Here is a 24,155-nt window from a genome sequence, read left to right as displayed (position 1 = left end):
CAGCGACGTGGGACTCAAGCCCTTTTGTGCGGGGGCGCTAGATGCAGCGGTTAATTTCTTAATTCTCTTCGCGACTCGGTTCGCGGGAGACTCCCGGAACGTCTTTATCCGTCACAGATGGTTCGGGAAGATGATAAATTAATATCGTTTAAATGGAGACACGGCTGGCATGGTTAAAAGGCGGCGTCTTCTCTGCCGGCCCCAAAGAGAAAAGAGCCCCCAAGTCCATAAAGAAGACAAACGATAAACAAAACCGCCTATCTTTTGACAGATTCCAGGATGAGAGTATCTTTCACAAACCATTCTGCGGAGAAAAGGGAGAAATTCATCTCATCTGACTTTGTATAGGACAACAGCCCACGCCATAATGAGGCCTTCCCAGTGCTGTGAAATTGCACTGAATAGCCGAGAGTGCAGCCGCCTGTTCCCTGGGCATGTTTATTACAGCCCTTTGTATGCACCAGCCCGGCCAGCCAGCCCCGGGCTTGGTTCTAAACCAGGGGAGGGGAGAAAGAACCCAACGAATTTGTTGCTATGTAACTTCCCAAATGGGACGACTGCATAATAACGTTTGGAATCTAATGCCCTCGCTCCAAGCTGTTCTTGTCTGGGTCCAGCCCTGCTCCAACCGATCAAGGTCGAGAGCCAGCCAATCATCAGCAGTGCCTGGGTGGCCTCAGCCCCCTGCCTGGGGCTCCTCCCAGGCCCTGGGAAGTCAGGGGTAAAGAGGGCCCCAGTGGCCATTCCCAAGCACCCTCAGGTCAACTGTTGATTGGAGTCAAGAGCCTCTGTCAGTTGTCCCAGTGCCCCCCACCCCCACCCCAGTGCAATGCTTCCAAAACAGAGTGAAAGAGCACAGAACGTGAGGCCGTGACGGGGCTCCCCGAGGTGAGCCCCGGGAGGCCGGGGCCTGGCCAGGCTGCACATCTCCAGGACTTGGGAGACTTCAGCAGCCTCTGAGAGCAACCCATCACAGAGCAAAATGCTGGGACCATTTCCTTAAACCGTCCCGCCCTGCAAAGACAAGACGGTGGACAGACTCCGTGGGGTGGGAATTGGGGAGGGACAGAGAGACTCCCGTCTGAACACCTCAAGGGTACACAGTCCCCTGCCGGCGTCTGACCTCCTGCAGCCGGTTCCCCCCAAGAGCTCAGGGTCTCAGTCTGGTGGGAAACGTCCCAAGGGGGAACAGAGGATTCAAAGATTCAGCCCCTCCGTGGAGGGGGAAGGGGAAAGATCAGGAACTTCCGAGAGACGCCTTTTCTCACCGATGAAAAGGTGGGACCTTTCAGGTCACATTCCTCTTGTTCACCAATCAGGGAAGGGATCTTCTTCGCGGTTGTCTTTCCTCCCCAATCATGAGGCAGGATCCCTGAAGCCTTGTCTTCTCCTGCAGTCAGGAGACACCTTGTCCCACCTCTGCCTGCCTGTCACGTTTCCCTGGCAGGATCCGCAGGCGTCCTTCTGGGCAGAATAGGTTCTTACATTTGTCCTCTTCCTTGGGCTCTTCTCCCAGGGTCCCACCAAACCTGGAGGCAGCTGCTGTCCAAGGCTCAGAGGGAAGACAGAGCCACCGAGGCCAGCCACAGTGCTCGAAATAACGAGACAGGAGCACCGGGTGTGTCCACGCCACTTAACCGGAGTGGCAGGGCCCCAGAGGATAATCTGCAGGTTCCCAGGAGCCTGTGGCTTCCGGACATCTCACCCTGAGCCACGAGAGGCCACACGGGGCTCTTGCACCTTCCCACGTCAAGCGGGAGAGGAGGCAAATGGTAAGATGACGGAGGCCCCCGCTCCCAACTGCCTCTGCAGGGGACACAACTTTCCTTCACGAAAGGCAGAAAGAAACTGGCATCACAGTACATAACCACTGCCCTTCAGTGCAGAGCTGAGACCTTCTCCACAACGGGCACGGGGCTGTCCACCTGAGTGCCTCCCGGTGATTAAAATTTCCCCCAAGGAATCTATGCCTACCAATTGTTTCCAAGACTTTGGCTTTGATTTCTGTAAACAAAAGACAAGAAGCAAAGGGGCTGAATACCTTCCAACTATGGTCTCAAAACCCAAAGCCCTCTCTCCCTGGTCATGCCTTCCCGCCATGGTAGACGTTTCTGGGGTCCTTCTCCCAGGCCACCTCAGTTGCTACTCAAAAGTCTCCTGGGGGAGCCTCACCTTGATTGGCTGTTTTGGGGAGGCGGAAGTAGCCCAGCTGCCTTTAGGCGTAAACTTCTCTTGACTACCACTAGAGGCAGCCTTGAGCCCACACATCTGGAAGGACAGCTTGCTGGTGTCTTGGGAGCCACCGGATTCATCCGTGTTCCTGGGGAACCGAAGGGATTTCTCCTGGAGGAGACAGACCGGGAGGCTGTTTTGTTTTGGAGAAAAGTAATTCTCCACAAGCAGGGCTGGCTTCATGGGCCCGGGGCTCACAAGGGCACGTGCTTGGTTAAGGATCTGCTGCTGCTGCTGCTGCTGCCATTTTTTAAATTCTTAGCAATTCCAGAACAAGAAGCCCCATGGTTTCATTCCGCACTGAGGCCCACAACTCTGGTGATCGGTCCTGCACACAAGTACCCAACATCTGGCAGACTTCCTGATAAGACGCTCTGGCTTCATCCAAAGGCTAAGCCGTGGCCACTGAGGGGTTTCTCGACCGCAACTCATCATCTTGAGCCTGACAAGGCTGGGGTCTTGCCCGTGTGGGAGTCTACGCAGGTCCACGTCAGGACCCCGTCCACGCTGGATGGTGGCCACGAGCCCTCAGGCATAAAGATCTTCTTGGGAAGCCCTGCTCACGGCAAGCTCTGGCCCTAGACCCCAAGTTTTGGGCCTGGACAGCTCAGTTTCCTGGAATTCCCAAAAGCAAGTGTGGAGTCGGGGGGTGGAGCGGGGAGGGGGCCACGTCTCCCCATCCCCTATGTCACTAAGTTCCCTGGCATGTCATCAGCTCCTCTGAGTCATCTGTCCATTGCTTTTCTGCGAGGGGAGAAAAACACCTCGCAGAAAGTTAAAACATTCGAGCTCGCCTCCGTGACCGAAAATAGTCTCCGGTCTCCCTTTAACTTCGTGTCCTGAGAAGCAAAGCTATTTGCAGGTAGATTAAATGTTCCTTCAGAGACCCTGCCCCTGAAGCGGGCCGACCTCACCGCGACGGTGACCGTGTGTGTCTGGGCGAGGGCCGGGGGGCCGGGGGAAGGGGGGCGCGCACACATCCAAAGGAATAGGTCCGCGTGGCTTCGGTAAAAGAGGGCCCTTTGTGCCGCCGCCGGTAAGCCTGGCGAACTTGACCCCAGGCCTGTGGTATGCGGCGCACCTGTGCAGCCGGAGGAGCAGCCGGGCGGGGGCGGGGCCGGCACCCTCACCGGGGTCCCACCTCCTTTCTTCTCCTCGGAGCCACTTCTCCATCGCCCCTTTGTTCTGGCTTCCACCTCCGAAGGCCGGGGGCCCGTGTGCGCATGCGTCAGGGCGCGCACGTGTGCGTGCGCACGCGTGTGCGCATGCGTGCAGATGACCCGCTCCCTTTCCAGGCAGGCCCGTACCCGGGACCAGGAAACGGAAGAGCAGAGGGAGGGGACGGTGTTCGCGAGGCCCCGGGGCCCTGCCTACCTTTGCAGGCCTTCCGGTGGGTGACGGGCTTGCCCATGTCGCGGTAGTAGCCCTCCTTGCAGTAGTGGCAGTGGCGGCCGGCGGTGTTGTGGCGACAGTTGAGGCAGACGCCCCCGCTCTTGCGCCCCGACAGCTTGTACAGCTCCGTGTTGAAGCGGCAGCGCCGGGCGTGCAGGTTACAGTTACAGGCTGCGGGGAGGCAGGGAGAGGCGTCAGGGCAGGGGCGCGGGAGAGCCTGTCCCCAACATCCCCCCACTCCATTGCTGAACCGCAGGGGAGACTGTCCCCAGCTTCCCCGGCCGGACCGCAGTCCTTCGGCTGGAGCTTCTCCTTGGCTTCCCTCTTTGCATCCAAAACTGGATCCAGAAGCACCCACCGGCCACCCAGCAGTACCTGAACCGCGGCCGTGGCTCCTGCTTCCCTCTCAATCGGAGTCTGTTCATTTCTACCCAGCAACCTGCAATCCCCAACCCTCCCATCACACATACACACCCCTCAAAGCTGGGAGGTGGAGCTGGCATCCGCCTCATCTCACGCCCCGATCCTGCCTATTGGGGGGGGGGGAGGGAAGAGGCCGAATGATGCCCCTCTGTCCATTTGTACGCAGAAGCCCTAACCCTACACCCGAGAACAGGTCTGTGTTTGGAGATGTGGCCTTTCCAGAGGTGATGACATCAAAATGAGGCCCCGAGGGTGGGCCGTCAGCGAATGCAACTGGAGTCCTGATAGGGAGAGGCAGTTTGGACCCACCGGGTGCACATGCACAGGAGAGAGGCCCCAGGAGAAACCAACCCTCTGGACACCTTGACCTTGGACTTGGAGTCTCCGGAACCCTGAGACATGCATGTCTGTTGGTTAAGCGCCCAGCCTGAGGTTTTCTGTTAGAGCAGCCAGAGCGGACCCCTGCGTTGCTTCCAGGGCTTTCGGCTCTGGCCAAGCACACTGCCCACCCCCTTGAGCTCCAGCCACCAGGCTGTCCTCTGTCTTGGGCTGCTCTGAGTGCACTGAGGGCTGGGGGGGGGGGGGGGGGGGGATGCTACACTGTCATCCTTCCCGCCTTCCCCTCGGGAAGCTTCGCACGGCCCTGGGCACCCTCTTATCTGCTTTGCCTCCTGCCCAGCCCCTGCTTGCCTCTGCCTGCTCCCTGCACACCCCTCAGGACTCAGCACCCTCTCCCCTCTGCTCAGATGTCACTGCCTCGTACTCCTGGCTCCCAAATGCGCATTCCAGCATCCCGTGTGGGGCCTCCACTTGGGCCCAGAGGCACCTCCCCCAAACCCATCCCTTCCTCACCACCCCATCCATCGCCCAAGCTGGGCCCTCCAGGCTGCCTCAACACCACGCGCAATTCAGCGGCTCTGAGCTGCAATCTAAGGATGTCCACTGCCAACTGAGAATCTCTCAATGGCCCTGCCGATGTTCCTCTGGGTAAAATCTAAATCAGATGTCACAGCCCTCGGAGCTCCGAATAAGCCGGTCCTGCTTCTCTCCCCACTGCAGCTCTGCTCACCCGCTCTCATTCTTATGTTTCAGCTGTCCCAAATCTTTTGCAGTTTCTAGAGCATTCCATGCATGAGGACCCCTTGCCTGCCCCCTCCGTGACCCTCTTCTCCCCAGGCTCCGCCTCATCTGTCTGCATCCTTCTTATCCTCCAAGCCTTGGCTTCAACGTCTGTCCCTGGCCCATCTTCCCCCCACCCCCAACCCCCTGGCATCCAGTGTGGCCCCCTCAGACCACCCCATGACGCCCATGACCTGCTTCTGTAGGCTCGTACCTCCAGGATAACTCCAGCTTACGTCTTGCCCACTCTTGCTTCAATACACTTTGCCTGCTTTTGTGCTAAGCATGTTTCAAATCACATTTTACATAACATCTAAAGAAATGCGTGGGGCCAGACACTTGATAAACAAAAGCAAAAAAAGAGGAAAAAAATGCACTCAGATTTCCAGCGACCGCTGTTAATGCAGGGGTCTCTCCTTGCAGGCTTGAATTAACCTTTGCTCAGCTGTGGAGCTATTTTATTCTTTCCCATGGACATGGACCATACTGTACATTTCACTTCGTGGCCCATTTTCTCACAATGATGGCCACTATTTAATGCCAGATACGGCTCATCGTGATTTTGAAAGGTTGTCTAATCCTCTCCTGCACGCATATATGTCATTGGCTCCCTGGAATCCCCAATAGGTGCATTTAGAGGCGGGTTTGGATGTATATTTGTGCCCTGCCCTGATGGCTGCTGTGCAGTGAATTTCTCAAGACAGCACAACCGGGTTAACTTTCGAATCTACATGTTTTTAACTCAGGATCCAAATTGCCCTGAAGAAAGGCTGTCCTAGCTTCCACTCCCTTCCAGCAGGATATGAGAGCTACTATTTCGCCACACCCTTGAAAAAAAAAATAACAACACACATTTAGTATCAGAATTCTTTTTTTTTTTTTTAACGTTCGCCAGTTCGTCTGGAAAACACACACACACACATGATTTTAATTTGCATGTCTTTGATTCCCAGTAAGGTTGGACATTTCGCCATGTGTTTGTTTTTCTATTTATATTTCTTTTGTGTGTGTGTGTGTGTGTGTGTGTATGTACGTTGCCTGTTCATGCCATTTGCCCAGTTTTCAAATAAGGTGGGGTTGTTTTTTTTTCTTACCACGTCCAGTGCTCTTACATACGATGGATTAAAAACTATGTGTCTTTTCTACCACACAAGTGGCACAAATTTGTACCAGCTTCTTATTCATTTATTACTTTTGTGATTTAAAAAAATTTTGCCTCTTTAATTTGGTCTCTCTGACAGTACACGTTTCTTTAAATGTTCTCGCTAAAGACACGCCCATTAGTCACTCAACTGACAAGAAGGATGGGGCTCAAGGGGAGGCACTGTGGGGCCACAAGGGGGAAAGCCTCAGTTTATGCCTGAGTGTGGAAGCAATCAGAAGGCAAATGAGGCCAGAGAATGATTCCTGAGAGTCTTACCAAGGGTCCCTCAGCCCCTTCAGTGTCTGGGACTGAGCTCGGCCTCACCTGCCCACCAGCACAAGGGACCATTGTGCATGTGTATGCATGTCCACTGTCCCTTTGGACTCAGCCAGATGAGGGTGCTGAGGGCTACTCAGAGGGGTTAAGTGACCTACCATTTATTGCACCAAGGCAATAAATGGGGGCCCAGGACCAGAACCTGGGTCTTCTGGCTCTTGGCCCAGTGCCTCAGAGGAAAGGACCCACATCACTGGAAGGAACAGCGGGGACTATAGTACAGAATCTGGAGCTTTCCTACTGGCACAGAAGTCAAAGGACCTGGCACCCCTGCCCAGGGACAGGGATCTGGGAAGAGCACCCAGGTCTGGCTTCCTCAAGGCCCTCTCGTACTGGGAAAAGCCCCACCAGCAGTATCTTCTGATCCTTCTTGGAGGCAGATGCTACTCCTGTGTCTTCCTCCATAAAGACAGTGCTAGCTGTCCCCCACTTCCCCAGTGGGGTTGCCTGAACCTCTGAGCCCCTCCAGGGAGCTCAGCAACCCCCCTTCCCCACCCCAAGGGGAGCCCCAGGTGGTATCCGTCTCCCATAGGCACCTTACACCAACAAAAGGTTCTTCCCAAACAACCGGTCACACAAAAGCAAACTCAGAGGCCGGACATCAAAAGGCAGGGCTCCCCTCCCTCCCACCTCTTGGAGCTGTCAGGGGACATCAAGTGGCAATTGCCCACGCTCAGACTTCTGCAAAGTATTTTACGGCTTGTTTTCTTTTCTCTGTGTTTTATTTTCTCTACACAAATGGAAAAATGCATCAGGCAGAGCGGCCCCCATCTGGGTCCCTCAGCTCCACACAGAGATGTCACCCCACTCCCAGCCAGGCCCTCAGAAAGACACCTTAATCCCTCAGGCCTTCCTGTTTATCTCCTGCCTCTCTTGGAGGCAAAAATATTGGGTATTAGTTTCATTATCAGATTTCAAGGCTTCAAGGGAAGGAAAGGGTAGCTTTGTGAGAACAGAGAGGTCAGCCTGGGGGAGAAGGGGGCAGGGGGGCAGCACAACCTCTGATGAACCTCGGTGAGCCAGGGCCAGGAGCCCTGCGAGGCACTGCATCTTATCCAGGGGTCCCCCAGCCACCCAGAGAGAGCTGGTCTGGTCTAGACCCCAAGCCCCATGCCCTCCTTCAGCTGTCATGTAGGGATCCCCAAGGACACATCACGTGTGGCTGCGTTTCAGACCCAGGGGCATAACACGAAGCAGGAGGTAGGAGCAGGAGTCCACCCCCCCTCCATCTCCGCCTCCTGAAACCTGATGGGGAAAGGGGCCCAAGAGGTGGTCCCATCAAAATATCCTCTAAGTCCTGTTTTAACATATGCCTGTCACCACCATTCCTTAAGCTTTTCCAAACCTGTCCCACCAAGATGGGTTGTCTGATCCCTCATCAACCCCCAGGCCCATTCAATTCAACACACATTTGAGTGCTCCAGCTACATGCCAGGCCCTATGCCATTGGCCATGAGGGAGACAGGGATGGATGATGCCTCCTCAACTATCCAGGGCTCCCTGTTTGACAGAAGGAGGGGGCAGACGAGGGCTCTCGGCAACAAGCTCTCAGATAAAGCGGGACAAATGCTCTGAGCTGTGCTGGTTCCTAGAGGACAAGGCAAGTGTTTGCCCTTACATTCTCTAGCCCAGAGCAGATCTCGACATGTTTTCATTGTATAGACAAGAGCGAGCCAAAGTGGGCAAGTCAGAAGGAAGACAGATAATAAATAGCTGAGTGGGTGGTGGATGGATGGATGGATGGATGGATGGATGGATGGATGGTTGGCTGACTGCATGGATGGATGGATGGATGGATGGATGGATGGATGGATGGACGGATGGATGGCTGAGTGAGTGGGTGGGCAGATGAGTGGATGGATGGATGGATGGATGGATGGATGGATGGATGGGTCAGTGGGTGGATGGATGGATGGATGGACACATGGCTGGATGGATGAGTCAGTGGGTGGATGATGGATGGATGGATGGATGGATGGATGGATGGATGGATGGATGGATGGATGAGTCAGTGGGTGGATGGATGGATGGATGGATGGATGGACAGACGGACAGACAGACGGATGGACAGATGGACAGATGGACAGATGGATGAGTGGATGGATGGGTGAGCTGGGTGGACAGGCGCATGAGTGGATAGATCAATAGGTGGGCGGGTGAATGGATGAATGGATAGAAGGGTGGGTAAGTGGATGGACGCATGCATGAATGGGCAGACAGGTATGTACGTGGATGGGTGCATGGGTGGATGGATGAATGGGTGCATGGGCAGATAGACAGGACAGATGGAGAACTGTGTGTTCTGCCTGGGCCACATTCTGACAAGACATGGCTTTGTGACATTTGTGACACTTCCTTTATTGTTGCTTTGAGCTACTTAAAACTTGTCTTGCTGTTTTAACTCACCAATTTATCTCCCATCTGCTCAAGTAAGACTGCAGCACTTTAAGGAGAAAAACCCACATTTAGAATGCCCTCGATTCCTCCCAGAACCCCCAACGAGGACCTTACAATAGAGACTGAATCTGCATCTACTGGTTTGATGAGTTTACCAAACGTGGGTAAACTCTCCCAGAAGACCTTGATAAACTTAACTTCCAGTCCCCCGCCTGGGCTCTCCCAGGCCCAGAAAGGATCCTGAAGACACTGTTAAGCTGTATCCTGGCCCTGTGTCTCAGGGACTCTGGCCCTGGGTCCCCCAAACTTCACACGGCTCAGGGGCTCTCTCAGTGGAACAGTGAGGCCATTTGACAATGGGCCCCCTCAGAGCTCTGGGCTGAAGCCAGGGGCCCTCCTGTGCCCTCCCAGGACTCTGGATCCCTCTTAATTCTTCCCTCCCTTCCAGGGCAGTTCTCTTAAGAAGGAGACCCCATGTTGTTTCTCTAGCACAATAGGAATCTTAGATTTACATATCCGCAGCTACACTTTCCAAAATAACTGACCTACGTATGCACTGTCCACAGGCTGGGGGCTTTGTACGCAAGAAAATGCTCCCCAGCCCTCGGTTACCCTCACCGCCGGGTAAGCTCAGCCCTCGGATCTACCGTGATCATCAACAAATTTCTACACATCCAGGCCAACAGGGGCAGTGTGGGGCATGATAGGCACCTGCAGGCTGGGGGCGGGTGCCGCTTTCCTCACCAGCTCCTTCGCCAATGTTGTCTGTGACTACTGGGTAGGGACCACGGGACTCAGCAGGTGCAGAGCTGATCGAGTGCCGGGGGTTCGACAGCAAACAGGACAGAGTCCTGCCCTCAGCATGCTTCTGCCTCCAAGGAGAAGAACGATTGGCTGTCTAGCAACCGCACAGGAGATCAGGAATGTCCAACTGTCCCAAGTGCCGTCAGGACTGACACTCATGCGGGGCATTCTGCTCAGTGGACAGCACAGGCCCTGAGAACTGGGACACAGACGCCAGGTTCCCACCAGCCAGAGCTGCCCAACTGCACCGGGCACAGGGGCCACCTGGGCACCTGTTCAAATGCAGATTCAGCTTCAGGAGGTCTGGGGCCGGCCTGGGAGTTTGCATTCCTGACAGGCTCCCCGGTGCTGCTGCCGCCGGTCCGGTCTGCAGCCCTGTCGCAGGCTAGTGCACGGGCAACGAAAGCGAAAGAAATGGGTTGGAATGTGAGCCGCTCCCTGGAGAGAGAGCTCAAAGGGAGATAAGGGGTAGAGTTTACAGCCGAGAATCCTCTGAGGCAGCAGGCAAAGTTTCAAAAGAAACTACTCTGTAAGTGATTGGTTCAGAACGATGCAAATATTTGAATTATTTTTAAGAGTTTGAGGCAGCTTGTATTTCCTTTTATCTGTTACTTCGCTACTCTATGTGGTATCCTATTTATTTAGAAACGGTCTGACCCTTGTTTATAAATCTTACGCTTTCCGCCCCCACGTGGCCTGTTGTCTGAGCCCAGATGTCAGCTCCCCGCAGAAGGCGACCAGGCCGAGTAGCGGCCGCTCCCCGCACCTGGCTCCCGCCAGCACCTGGGGACACCCTGAGCTGGGTTTCCCCACGGGCTCCTTCCTGGAGCGGGGCCGAGCGACGCAAGCCTGGGGCCCAGACACTCTCGTGCCTAGTAGTGAGCTGGGCGTAAGTGAGAGACGACCATGCATTTAGATGCATTGACAACACGATCACAGCCCAGACCGCAGGGTTCACTTAATACTCGTGGTAAGTGCGGTAGCTTGTGGATTTATTTATTCAGTCCACAGATCCTGCCTGAGCCCCTACGGCGTCCCAGGCGTGAGGCAAGGTGCTGGGGATATAACAGTGAGCCAGACACCTTACTCCAAGGTCTGCCCCTATCTCCCAAACAGAGGGCTTCAAGCTCATCACCAGAGGCGTCAACCAGCCAGATTCTGCGAGCGGTGACCGGCTGGGGTGGGCCAGACAGACTGAGCAATCGCCCAGACACTAGAAGCAAGAGCAGTCTGCTTCCAGGCAGGGTACTAGGGTTTGCGATCATCTGAGGGTGCCGTGTATCGATGTTAATTGAAGGGCCGTCGGAAAGCATCGCCTAGACACGGACCAGGAGAACTGGCAAATTCGCTTGTTTGAAAGAAGCGAGTGAAGGGTCCGCGTCGGACGTGACAGAGCCCAGGGGAGGTGAGGATTGTTCTGTGGGATCCCCTGGGTTCCAGAGAGCACGTGTGGGAAGACTGAGCACCACTCCAAGTCGTGGGAGGGGGCCACACTGGCGTCCCCGACAGGACCCGCCTCTGCAGGACTGCTGGTTCGTTTCTTCATTCAACAAACACCGACGGAGCCCCCTGGACGACACGTCAGCCTCTGAGTCGGGAAGGACTGCTGCTGTAGGGTTGACACCTGTGCACGTCCCACTCTCAAGACTATGCCCCCCTCCTCCTCTCGAGTTCTGATTGGCAATTCAAGTAGCCACTAACTCCCCCTCCAAGACCCCAACGTGCAACGGTTCTCAAACGTGGGTGCAGAGAATCACGGAAGCTGCCTGCCAAGACCCAGAGGACTGAGCCCCAGCCCTGGAAGTTTCTGATTCGCCAGGTTAAGGCTGTAGGCGGGGCGAGACGGTCCGCACCGTTAACCGGTTCCCAGGGGATGGAACTCCGCCCACTCAAGGACCACACTTTGAGAACCACTGGTGCAGATGATGCAGAGGTGAAAAAAGCTGTGTGAAGACAAAGTCCTTGGCGCTAACGTGCAAGCATAATTATCATTTATTTTTAAGTTTATTTATTTATTTTAAGAGAGAGAGAGAGAGCAAGCCGGGGAGGGACAGAGAAAGAGAGAGGGAGAGAGAGAGAGAATCCCAAGCAGGCTCCGTGCTGTCAGAGTGGAGCCCGGTGCGGGGCTCAAACTCACAAACCGTGAGATCGCGACCTGAGCTGAAGCCGAGAGTCGGAGGCTGAACCGACTGAGCCACCCAAGCACCAGTCGACAGAGTATCACAAGGCAACAAGGGCCAGAGGAAAGGCCGCTGGAGGGGATTTGGGAGACCTGGACCCCGGGGGCTGGTGCCGGCTCTGAGGCTCACCCAGGTGGGCACCCCTAGAAAGCCTGCTTGGCCTGCCTGAGCTTTCGTGTTCTTGGCTGGGAAATGAGAACCCCGGGTGTGAGGATTTCTGGCCCTCGAAGTCTAGAGCCACAGGATACCATAGCTCCTGGGAGGTAAGGGGCAAATTTTCGTGGGGAGGGTACGTGGGAGTTCAGGAGGGGTCTGCTCCAGGTGTGAACAAGCCTGGGGGCTGGGACTTCAGGGGACAAGAGGTGGGGCTGTAGGAAGGGCAGAATAGACCAGCCCCAGCTGACAGGCAAATCGCAGGTGGGCATGGCCCAGGGGGGGGGGGGGAGGGGGGGGGAGGGGGGGAGGGGGTATCCTGCAGCTTCCACATGCTTGTCCAGGGTTGGGGGGGAGGTGGCCAACAGGACAGTGCCCACCTGGGTCTTCCAGAAGGGCCAGGCATGGCAAGGATACTCACCAGGTTATCGACTGGAAGCCATTCTAAGGAAAAGAAAAGGAATCCACTTTGGGGCATGTGAGGGTCGGTAGGGGGTGGCTTGGTGGTTAGAAGCAGCGAATTGGCCAGTGGGTTCAGGAGCCCCAGCCCCCAAAGCCACGTTCTCACAAGGAGGAGCCCGGACCCCTCCCCAAGTCTCTCTGCCGTGCCCCCCCCCCCCCCGCCTCGGTGGACATAAGGCCTGGGAAGCCACAAGGGTATCCTTCTTTAAAAAAAAAAGTTCCAACTTGAAAACCGAAACTCTGACCCCCGGACCTGTGCTTTCTCTCTGATATCAGAAACAGAATCTACAAGAAGTGGACCAAGGTGGTCGGAAAAATGAACCATAAAAACCCACCAGGAAACCCAGTCCCCGGTGTCAGTCAAGGAGGCTGGGAGCTGGCTTTAGATGGTTCCTGATAAAGTCCCGGGAGATAAGTGGCCTGTGTTTGTCGAGGGCTTAGAGAGCTTTAGCGCACAAAGGGGTCCTCTGTCAACAGTCCCTCAGACCACTAATAGGGCTGAACAAACACTGAGGGTAACAAACTTTTCACACCTGTGGGGCTTGGGAAAGGCCGGCCCCTTTGTAGGGATGTCAGACAAAGGAGCGGCTGGGAGCTGTCCCCGCACCCAGCCAGACCCTCTCCAGCTACTGCCGGAGAAGGAAGGTGCGGGGGAGACAGATCTGAGGTCTGCGGGGGCTTGCCTCCTTTCTCCAGCAGCACCGTGAACTTCAGCTGGGCAGAGGGGGCGTCCCCGATATCAGGCTGATGGCGAACTGGGGCTGGGGTCAAGGGTACCGGGGTCAGCGGCCCTGCTCTCCCCCTGTGCACAGCCGTGGCCCTGCTGGGGCGGCCGGCCCCCCTCCTCAGTGGACCGTGCAGGGCCACCCCCGAATCGGCTTGACCTCGCCGTCACTTTTTCCACTGATTTTTTTTTTCTTCTTCTTCTTCTCTGTAAACATCTTAGCGTTTTCTTCCCTCTGCCCTTTTTTGGCTGCTCTCTGCCTCCCCTAAGGCTTTGAAACCATAGCTCCTTTCTCGCGGCTGCTAAGGAACAACTCAGGGCTCCCACCGCACAAACACCCTCCTCGTCGCAGGGCGGGGAGGCCCCTCTCCGTGGAGGAAATGCCAAGGAGGCTTTGGTGAGCCGGGAGCGGTCATCAATTCTTTGCAGCCTATTCCTCAGATCCTCCCTGTGGGCCTTTCCAGAGCCCCGCCCCAGGCAGCTGGGCAGAGGGGACCCTGCCCTGTCACCTCTCCCCGCCTCCCCCTCAGCCCTGGGACTCCAGTCCCCGTCCGCCCCAACTCCAACGGCCCTCCTCCCCAAATCCCCCTTGAAGCTCCTCTCACCTTGTCACCTCCCTGTTCCGGAAACTTCCAGGGGGGAGGGGGCAGCCCACTAACTACAAGATGCAAACTCTCTTGCCCGCAAGGGCACTTGGTTGCCAAGCAGAGGTCCAGAGTCCAGGGGTCTTACTTCTTCCTTCCAACAGGACCCCGTATGAACACAGCTCCCCCCGACCCCAGCCTCACGCCAGATCTATCTGCCGAGCACGGCAAGACGATATTGTCCCCCCAAGGGCAAAAACAGGATCTGGGAGCTGGTGCGGGGCTTTCAGCTCTTCCCAGTTCACCCTGGAAGACGAGAGGAGACAAATGCGGCCCCAGGGCAGGCAGAGAGACTTTGCCAAGGACCTGGAACTAGTTAGGGGCGCTCCTGATCCAGGGCCCTTTCCGGACCCCCAGCACGCGAGAATGGCATGGCCGGGGGCAGGACAGGGCTTGGTACGCACCCCCGTGGCTGCCGGGAGCCATTCCTGAAGCCCCAGAAGTTTCGAAGTAGAAGAGGTTGTCCGAAGAGAGCCTCCTCCCCCCACGGCTTTGGTCCCCACGAAACCCTCCTTGCCCCGTGTGGCTCGGCCACGCTGCCCAGATGCCTGTCTGGCAGCCCTGGGGCTTCCTTCCAAACCCTCCTCCCCAGAGGTGATGCCCACGCTCCCCCGGCTTTCTTAAACGGACACAGGAAGGCGGATTTGCCAGCCGCTCCGGCCAAGCCTGGCCCCTGGCTCCCTGGAGTCATTTCCCATCTGTAATGGGTCCCATCACCGGACCTGGCACATGCCGGGCTGGAGACACGAGGCCGGACTCCAGCGGCCACGGGAGAGGCTGGCGGTGAGGGGGGACTTAATGACTTGCGGCGGATTCCGCCCTCCTTGACACCCCCCTTGACACCGAGAAGGGAAAACATGCAATTCCCAGGACACCTTTCCCTTCCCGCCACCGCCGACCCACGGGCGGTACCCCTCGTCCGCTGGACCTGTTACTTATGTCAACTCCGCGGTTAACTCTGACTCAGGCTGGCGGCTGCAGAGACCGGCCGAACCTGGGGCCCAAACTGCTCCGGGGATCCGACCCGGTACACAGGACCTTGTGAGCCCCAGGGTCGGGACACACAGTTCCCTGCCCTTGGGACGGCCACAGCCCGAAACCGGGCTCCCGGCGGGTCACTCCAGGTCAGCCTGCCTTTCCGTTTTCCTCATTCGCTCTACGACAGGATGCCCAGTAAAACTGGAACGTCAACGAATACTTTGCAGTGAGAAGAAAAGAATGCCCGGAGAATCGCACAGCTACTCTATCTCCGACACCTTCCAGATCCCCATCAGACGTGTGCTTTGCCTAAAATGTGTGATTTTACGTAACAGCTTTTTTTTTTTTTTTTTTTTTAAATCAAAGGCAGCTGTAATCTTGTCGGCATCCACAAGTCCCGCAAAAGGGGAGGATGGCCGGGGGCGGGAGGGTCCCTGAATCCCACGGGAGCCTCGTGGAATCACACGGAGAAAGGGGAGGGGGAAGGCAATTTGATCGGAATGGCCCCCACTCTCCAGGCAGAAAAGGCCATTTTCGTCAGGACATGCTTGGCAGTGGAATGGACCAACGACTCTGTGCCCCTCCTCTGAATCCTGTTTATTTTCATCACACCAGCAGGCCTCCTTCGTTTAGATATCAGGAAAGCGTTTCTGAGAGCACAGTTAAAGGCTTTAATTACACGTCACGTCACTGAAGAACGTAGGGGGCCTAGCGCAGGACAGAGGGAGTGACAAGGAATGGCAGATCCCAGGCGACCAAGAGTAAGATGGGCCGCCCCCTGGAGAGAGAGTGATCTTGCCGCTTCCGGAAGCATTCAAGCGGGGGGACACAGTACAGGAGAGTCTAGCTCCAAGGAGGAGGCAGAAGGAGACTGGTGAAGTCCCTGCCACCTCAGCCTTGGAGAGGACACCGTTCTGCCTCTGGGCTGGGAGATCCTTCCCAGTTTGATCTCATACGCGCACAGGTAGAAGGGATGTCTCGAGACATCTTCCAGTCTGGAAATGACCCTGAGCCCTTGGGGCCAGGGACCGTGCATGTCTGAAGGAGACAGCAGAAGAATCGGTCTACCTGTGGACAAGCGTGGGGGGTTAATCTGCAGGAAATAAACCCACTGGTCCCTCTGCAACGACGTTCTAGTTATCCGGGGGAAATGGCCTGGGGACTACGGTCACCTGCTCCTCGTGGACAGATGATCACTCTGTAGCCCAAGCATTTGCTGGACGTTGGCCTTTAGAATCCGTGCAGGGACAGCGGGACAGTGGGGGCTTAGTTAAAAACAAACGAACGAACAAACAAACAAAACACCAGCCACTCTTTCAGAGTTTCAAAGGCTTTAGGGCAGACCAGTCCTCCGTGGAAACGTCCCAGGACCGCTCCGTGCGGCTGGCATGTCCTCGACGGGTGGTGCTGGGAAGTGTGGGGCATTTTGCACAGATCCCGAGGACATAGGACAATAAGCCACACCAGGGTCTTGCTGGTTCTATCAGGCCGAAACTCCCAGGCAGGAACCACAAACAAGGGACCGGCCCTGGGGGGGAATGAGGAGGGTCCCTTAACGAACAACCCCTCCAGCCTCCTCGTCCAAACTGTTTTCAGGGCCAACGTGGCCGAACGCCTCCCTCCCTAACAACCAGAGAGAGCAGGGGTCCCCCAGCCCCAAAGCCGGCCGGCGACCGCAGGAACAGCTCTCCGTCCCCTGTCCCCTTCCTCTCCGCACAGAGGGAACGCCAGCACAGACAGACACATTTGCTCTCCCACACGCCCCGCGCTGGACGACTTTCCTCTCATCTCCCCAGAGGAAGCCATAAAACAAAAGTGCCGAAGGACCAAGGAGGCTTAATTTCATCTGCCTTGTCCACCGAACAGCCTCACAAACAGCCCATCTTCCAGGCCGGGACGTCGAGGCCCCGCGCGGAGCCCACGAGGCCTCCGCTGGGCTCCAGCTCGGAATTTGGCACCTTCCCCCCGTCTCGGCTGCAAACGGTGGGGCTGAGCCCTTCCCCCTGGACCTCCGCTGGCTTTGAAACCAGAAGAGAACTCTTTCAGGCACAAGCCGAGCTGGACGGGGGCTGGCTTGTAACAACAGTGCCCCTCAGGTAACGTCTTTGGAAGTGTTTTTTTCTTGCCCTAAAATTAGGGGGTTTGGGAACCAGACAGGTTCCTTGTACGAGGGGCCGGGGGCAGGGAGGGGGAGACCCGCATGTGAACGCCCCACATTTCTTGGCCCTGGTGCTCTGGCTGCTTTGGATTTTGGCTAATTCCCTGGGCGCCCTCGGTAATTCCACAGTAATGTGGCTTTAATTGTCCCCAAAGCGGGCCATTCTTTCTTTATTGTGCAGTAAATTTCCCTCCAGAGTTCGGATTTCATGCGCCTGCCCCGGCTCCTAGGCCGGGAGCCCAGGGCCAGCCTCAGGGGGAGGCACCGCCGTCCTCACGGCCGCCCGGGGCCCTTCTCCCCCATCCTTGGCCCTCAGTGGGACCCTAGATGGCCGTGCGGCTGTCGGACCCCCGGGGGTGGGGGGAGTACGTGGTGGGCAGGAGGCAGGGACACTGGTCTGTGGTTCTGTCTGGAAAACCAATTAACTTCACAAATTCAAACAAGCTGCAATTCCGGGACTCATTAGGCCGCAGTCGGGGCGAGGGACCAGGTTCCACCGTCTGCCTCCTCGGCAATCGCCACGGAGGCAGGAGGGGAGGTCCTGAGACCGGGTTTAGGGGCCTGTCGGCCTCTTCCACCTGTGCGCCCGGGGACCCATCACCCGACCCCCTGCCTGTAAAGGGGCAGTAATCCTGAGCACTCCCTTATCCGATGAGATAAGGCTCGTAAAACACAGCGAAGAAGGTGAACCTCGAGCCGGATGCCCTTGAATCCTGCCCTTCCCACCAGCACGGTGTACTTAACCTTGGGTGCGTTTTGGTTACCTCTCTGCGCCTCAGTTCCCTTATCTGGAAATGAGGACAATGGTGGTGACCACCTGTTAGCAGCAGCTGAGCGCCGATGGTCGTTCTGACCATGCTGTTGCGGGTGCCCGTGGAAAATCTGCTGCTCGAGGGGGACACAAGCCTAAGAGGGGGGCCACCCTTAAGAGCCAGCCCCCGTCCAGCCCCGGCCGGCTTTGTGCCCAGGGCTTCAAGGGCTTCTCTCTGGAACAGTCTTTCCTTTCCAGGACGATGCGGAAGGAAGAAAATCTCCGAGCGGCCACACCGATGCTCCCCGGTTTCCCCCACTGAGACGGATGTTATCGCGCCCACCAGGCCCCTGTGGCAGGTGCGTAAGAGAACTGGGGTCTACATACGGCAGGGCTCATAGGACCCCCAGAGGTGATCCCACGCACCCCTCCCGTCTCCGCTGAGGAGACCCCCCCCCCCGCCCCCCACCGGGTCTCCAGGCCATCTACTTCCCCGGCAGATGGTCAGGCCCGGCCACCCGCTTGGGTCACACCAGCATCCGCGTGAACAAGTCAATCAGTGCCTGTGAAGGGGCCCCTTCAAGGTCATGACCTCCTCCTCTCCCCTCTACTCTGGCCCACACCGGCCCACACAGCCGGCCCTTCTAGGAAACTCACACCACAGGGAAGAGGGACTCCCCATACATCCGAGGCCACCGGCCTCCCCAGACAGCCACTCCTCTCCCCTCACCACTCAGCTGTCCCTTCCCAGGCAGGCCTGCCCTGGCCACACTCCTGAAAACCACACGCTCACTGGTGGCCCTCCCACGCCCCTGCTCTGCCCGTAGCACACATCATGTCTAGCACACGCACGGCACACGTGGATTTCTGCCCGTCGCGTCATCTTAACAGCAGTCGTGGACCTCACACATCCACTGATTTACTGGGCTTCCCCTGTCCCAAATGGAAGCTCCGTGAGGTCAGGAAGGTATTCTGCTGTCTCTTTTGTTCATGGCCGTACTCCCAGGGTCAAGGACACAGGGCCTGATACACAGTAGGTCCCCAATAATACCTGCCGGGTCAAGAATGCATGAATGGGGCACCTGGGTGGCTCGGTCGGTTGGGCGACCAACTCTTGGTTTCGGCTCAGGTCATGATTTCGTGGTTTGTGAGTTCTGTGCTGACAGCTTGGAGCCTGCTTGGGATTCTCTCTCTCCCTCTCTCTCTCTGCTCCTCCCCTGCTCACTCTCTCTCTCTCTCTCTCTCTCTCTCTCTAATAAAGAATGAATGAATGAATGAATGAATGAAGGGGTCCTCAAGACCTGTCTCCCTCTCCCTGGAATGACCCCCCACTTCAAGCTCTCCACCCTCGTTAAACCTCCGGCCACCCCCTCCTCGTCCCCACCCACCCCTGCCACCTTAGCCTCACCTCCTACTGCTCAGAGGAGACAAGAACGCCTCAATCCTGCGGCTCCCACGTTGAAGCCACCTTCTCAGGGGCCGCCCCTTCCTCCCCTGCAAAGCCCGTATCCCCGCTGAGTTCCGGACCTCACCCCTGTGCCTCCTCAGAAAGCACAGCATCACCTCTCCCCTCCTTCAGACACCTGGCCTCTCCCTTTCCTCCCCCTCGCACCGGCAGGACCCCCAGCTTACTCCCCTCTGTATGAGCCCTCCGTGCAGCCCACAGCTCCCGGGAGCTGCCCTCTGTCCCGGCCTCCCCATCTCGGCTCCCCGGCTGCCTCACCTCCAGCTCACCTCCACCCACCCCGCTCTGCCTGCCCCGTCCCACAGTCCCAGCAGGACACCGTGCTAAGGCCACCTCGATGCTGCGGACACCACCGATGGCCACCACCGCTCCTGCGGAGCCCGTCCATGGCTCTTCTGCAAGCCCCGCTTCCTCCAAAGCGGCACCCCACCTGGCTTTCCTCCGCTGCCCTGTGTCCTCTCCTACTCACTCTAATCAAAGCCGGGTCTCTTCCAGAAGCTGTGCTCCTCTCCTCCCACTCCACTGCCCTCCCTGAGCATCTCGCCTGAATCAATTATCATCCTGTATCTCCAGAAATCCTCTCTGGGCCTCTGACGTGTGTGTCCCACCGCCCGGCCCCCGACTCCAGTCTCCCAGGGGCCCAAATCCAGCCGTCCTCCAGGACACCTGCCAGCACGTGCAGGCTGGACACAGAGGGGTCACCCTGGTCACCCCTGCTTCCTGACCCCGACACCTGTTCCATCACCAAGTCCCAAGTCCCATTGACTCTTGAATTCTCAAATCTCCCCCAAATCCCTTGGTTCCCTTCCTTTGGTCCGAGTCAACCCTTCGCTGACCTGGGATCTGAGCCCCACCGTGCCGGGGCGGGGAGTGGGGGAGCTGGGGGGCTTCCGGTCGCAAGGGTGGGACAGACACCGTCCCGTCCAAAGCCAGCTCCCCGGCTTGCTCACCTCCAAAATTCCATTTGCAATCTGTGGACCTCGGCACATGCCTCGTTTAGCAATTTTGTTTGTTCACCTCTTTTTTAATTTTTTTTAACGTTTATTTATTTTTAACAGAGAGACAGAGTGCAAGCGGGGGAGGGGCAGAGAGAGAGAGGGACACACAGAATCCGAAGCGGGCTCCAGGCTCCGAGCTGTCGGCACAGAGCCCGACGCGGGGCTCGAACCCACGAACCGCGAGATCACGACCTGAGCTGAAGTCGGATGCTTAAACAACTGAGCCACCCAGGCGCCCCTGTTTGTTCATCTTTAAATTACTTCATGCCGTAGTTTGTTTCTGTGGCTTTCAGAGACGGGGTATCCGTTCGCCACACAGCCGGGAGGAGGGGTGTGGACACACAGCCGGGAGTGGGGGAACCAGTACTGCTCAGCCCCGCTCTTCATCACTGTCCCCACAATGACCTCTCCTTTCCTGGTGACCCACGGCACACACAGCCCCCCGAATCTGCCAGACAGATTCTCCCAGACTGCCCGCTAACTGGTATTCAGCATGACGGTTTCAGCTCTCCAGGGTGGTCGGTGCCTAACAAGCTGAAGGTAACCACCCGTTAGCAAGCAGGTCACGGGATGGGGGTAATGGGTTCTGGGACAGCGCTAAAAATAAAGAAGTGAATGGGAGGTATCGGGGTGGGCCACACATAGCAAGGGTTCATTCAACTTGGATGAAGGGATGGACGGACGGATGGATGATGATGGATACATAGACAGACGTACTAGGTCAAGATTCATAACGGTAAATATATTTCTACTGTGTGTCTGGTCCAAAAATTTAACTGAAGTTCCACCGAATGTGGTTGTGGTTAGTTCTCGAGGGCCAAGGACATGTTTTCTCTCTTTTCTATTCCCTCGCCGGACAGAGAAGCGTGCTGGGCCCCCAGAAGGCTCTCTTGGCCAAACACTGGGAGACAGGGGGTCAAGTGAGTGTCCGGGACAGTGAGGGCGAGCCCGGAGGGGTAGCCTGGGCCACCTCTCTTGGAACTGAGGTCCGTGAGGTACCAGCGAGCTCTCCACGCGGCTCCCCCTGCAACAGCCTCACCGTCGACCCTGAAGCCAGGCTTCGGGGGAAACTGGTTTCCCTCAGCGCGCTGCCACGGGGAGACTGATACATGTGGGTGGCAGGCACCAGGGCCTGAGACGCCCGGGCTGCCCGCTGGGGCCTCCCCCTGCCCTCATCTTGCCCATTCCCTGCCCACGTGGGGTCCTGCCCCACACTCCCTCCTCAGCACCCATGCCACTGCTGGATCTCAAGCGTCTCCTCCCCCAGGCGCTTAGTCTGTTGAAAACATGCCCTGGGTCCGCAGAGCCCGAGGGACGAACCTAGACCCCTCAGCTTGGCACGTGTGCTCCCCACGACCTCTCCGATCACCATTGCTCGTGTCACCCCACGTCCCGCCACTGCCCCGCCCACTCAGTCACTCCCCCTCGCCCCTGGCAGCCACAGACTTGGCCGGAACACCTGTCCCAACCTTCTCTGCCACACTCACATCAAGCAACAGCACGCAGCAGGAGGCTGGCCTGGGACTCCCAGACACAAGCGACCTGGGGCTCATCTGGTGGGAGTTCAGCCCCAGAGGACTCCTGGCCAACCTTCAAGACCCTCTTTTTGTTTTTTTTTTTTTTAACGTTTACGTATTTTTTGAGAGACAGAGAGAGACAGAGCATGAGTGGGGGAGGGGCAGAGAAACAGGGACACACAGAATCCGAAGCAGGCTCCAGGCTCTGAGCCATCAGCACAGAGCCCGATGCGGGGCTCAAACTCACAAACTGCGAGATCATGACCCGAGCCAAAGTCGGACGCTTAACCTCCCCTTCAAGGCCCTCTTAAAGTCTCCATCTCCAGCGCTTGGGTCCCCGGTCTCGTCTCCGTCCCCCTCCTCCTCCCCCACCCCCGTTCCCCCAGAGCTGTGACAGCCAGTCCGCCCTGGCCTGGCACCTAACACAGCCGCCTTGTCTTGTGCACACTGCCCCCCACAAGCTCTTATCTCCTGGCGTCTTTCACTTCTTCGTGTCCCCAGGGCGGCACCCCGCCTGGCCGTCAGGATGCCGGTGCACGCATTCAATAAGTTGGTGCGGACTGATTGACTGATGGCAAGGCGATGCCAGAAACCCAGGTGGAAGCCGGGGCCCGTCGGGCCTCTGTCTCCCGCCTTTGGTGACCACGTGAGGAGAGAAGGGGAGACACCGAGGTCACGGACGGGCAGGTCTGGGTCCGACACAGAGCCCCCACAGGGCACGGAGGGTCCCGGACGCCTCGTGGTCTCGTCTTCCTCCCACGGCCGCTCCTGCTCTCGAAGGAGCTTCTGCAGAGGACAGAGCCCAAGAGAGTCGCAGATGCACGTGCCGGGGCCAGACTGAGGCCCCGCCACTCGTCTCCGCGGCCCTGTTACGAGGTCCATTTGAGCTTCCTAGGCCTGGGGCAGTATCTCACCACGAAAATTTATGCAAATGAAATAATGAGCAATTTGGGGAGAGGAATGAAGTGCTGAGCAGGGTCCAAACCACCCCAGACACCCGCCTGCAGGGGTTTTCGAGTTGAGCAATCATTTTAAAGTTGATTGAAAGTCACTCGCTGGGAAAAAACACACCAGGGCCTGCAAACCAGCAGGCCCTGTGGCTGTGGGAGGCTGCTGGCCTCACCGGGGGCAGCAGGGGAGGCCGGGCTGGGGAGGGGACGTGGGGCCCACCCTGTTTGTTGCTCACTGTTCCCTGCGGCTGGACCAGACGGGCTTCAGGGGGGGCCCTCCTGGGCAAGGCCTCTGGCCGGGGCACCCCGAAACACCCACCTCATTCCCGGAATCAGACACGGACGGGGAAAGCTCCGGGTGCAGCCAGGAACGCCCCAAACGGGCATCAACTCTTACTAGCAGAGACATGACTGCCCCAGACACGGGGCACTCGGCGTCTTTGTTCGTTCATTCCTTCATTCACTCAGCAAACCTTCCCGGAGCGACCACAACCTAGAGGTTCTGCCCTACGACACAGCAGCAAACAACTACTCGCTCAGCGAACGTTCACTGCATTCCCCCTTCTTCTTAACATAACTGACCGGGGTCGGGGCAGGGTGGAGGGGGTGGGCAGGAATACCGAAATGAACAGGAGACCAGGTAGCCGGCCTCTGCGAGTTTACAGCGTGACGGGAGGGGAAAGAAAGCGGACAAGACTCAAATTCCAGGCACAGAGAGTGTGTGAGGAGGGTTTTTAGAAAATGCAGAGACCGCTTCGGACAGGGCAGCAGAGAAACCATAAGGGAGAGGCCATGCGAGCCAGACCCTTGAAGAACACACAGGAGCCGGACGCACGGGAGAGGGGAGAAAAGCATTCTGGGCAGAGGAAATGGCACGGGAAAAATCCAGAATGACATGGGGAGTCCCGGGCCATCAGCCTCTCTCCGGATCCCTGAAGCCGAGAATTAGCCTGAGTAAGTAAGCAGTCCACCTTGTTTATTTTTTTCCTACCATTCACGTACATTCCACTAAAGAGCTCCTAGGGGTTCATCAAGACCAATTTCCTTAAAAAATAAAAAAAGGATGAAGCAAAAGAAAGTATAACATTTTTGAGAGAGACAGAGTGTGAGTGGGGGAGGGGCAGAGAGAGAGGGAGACACAGAATCCGAAGCAGCTCCAGGCTCGGAGCCGTCAGCACGGAGCCTGACGCGGGGCTCGAACCCACAGGCTGTGAGATCATGACCTCAACCGACTGAGCCCCCCAGGGACCCCCGTAGTATCCTCTTCTCTTAACTACTTCAAAATAAAACGAATTTTGGTTTGCTTTGGTTTCGTAAAGATGGCAGAG

General features: G+C 57.2%; 1 protein-coding gene across 5 annotated transcripts in view; it reads right to left on the bottom strand.

Annotated features, from left to right (window-relative positions):
- NTN1 (netrin 1) overlaps positions 1-24,155 on the bottom strand; it is a 186,982-nt gene that overhangs the window by 60,540 nt on the left and 102,287 nt on the right. For all 5 annotated transcript variants that reach the window (XM_047833912.1, XM_047833913.1, XM_047833909.1 and 2 more), the window contains exon 3: positions 3,607-3,795. In XM_047833912.1, the coding sequence (XP_047689868.1) occupies positions 3,607-3,795 (189 nt within the window). The remainder of the gene's footprint in view (positions 1-3,606; positions 3,796-24,155) is intronic.

The sequence above is a fragment of the Prionailurus viverrinus genome, chromosome E1 (genome assembly GCF_022837055.1).
Source record: "Prionailurus viverrinus isolate Anna chromosome E1, UM_Priviv_1.0, whole genome shotgun sequence".
NCBI lineage: Eukaryota > Metazoa > Chordata > Mammalia > Carnivora > Felidae > Prionailurus > Prionailurus viverrinus.
This window is presented reverse-complemented; position numbering and strand designations above follow the sequence as displayed.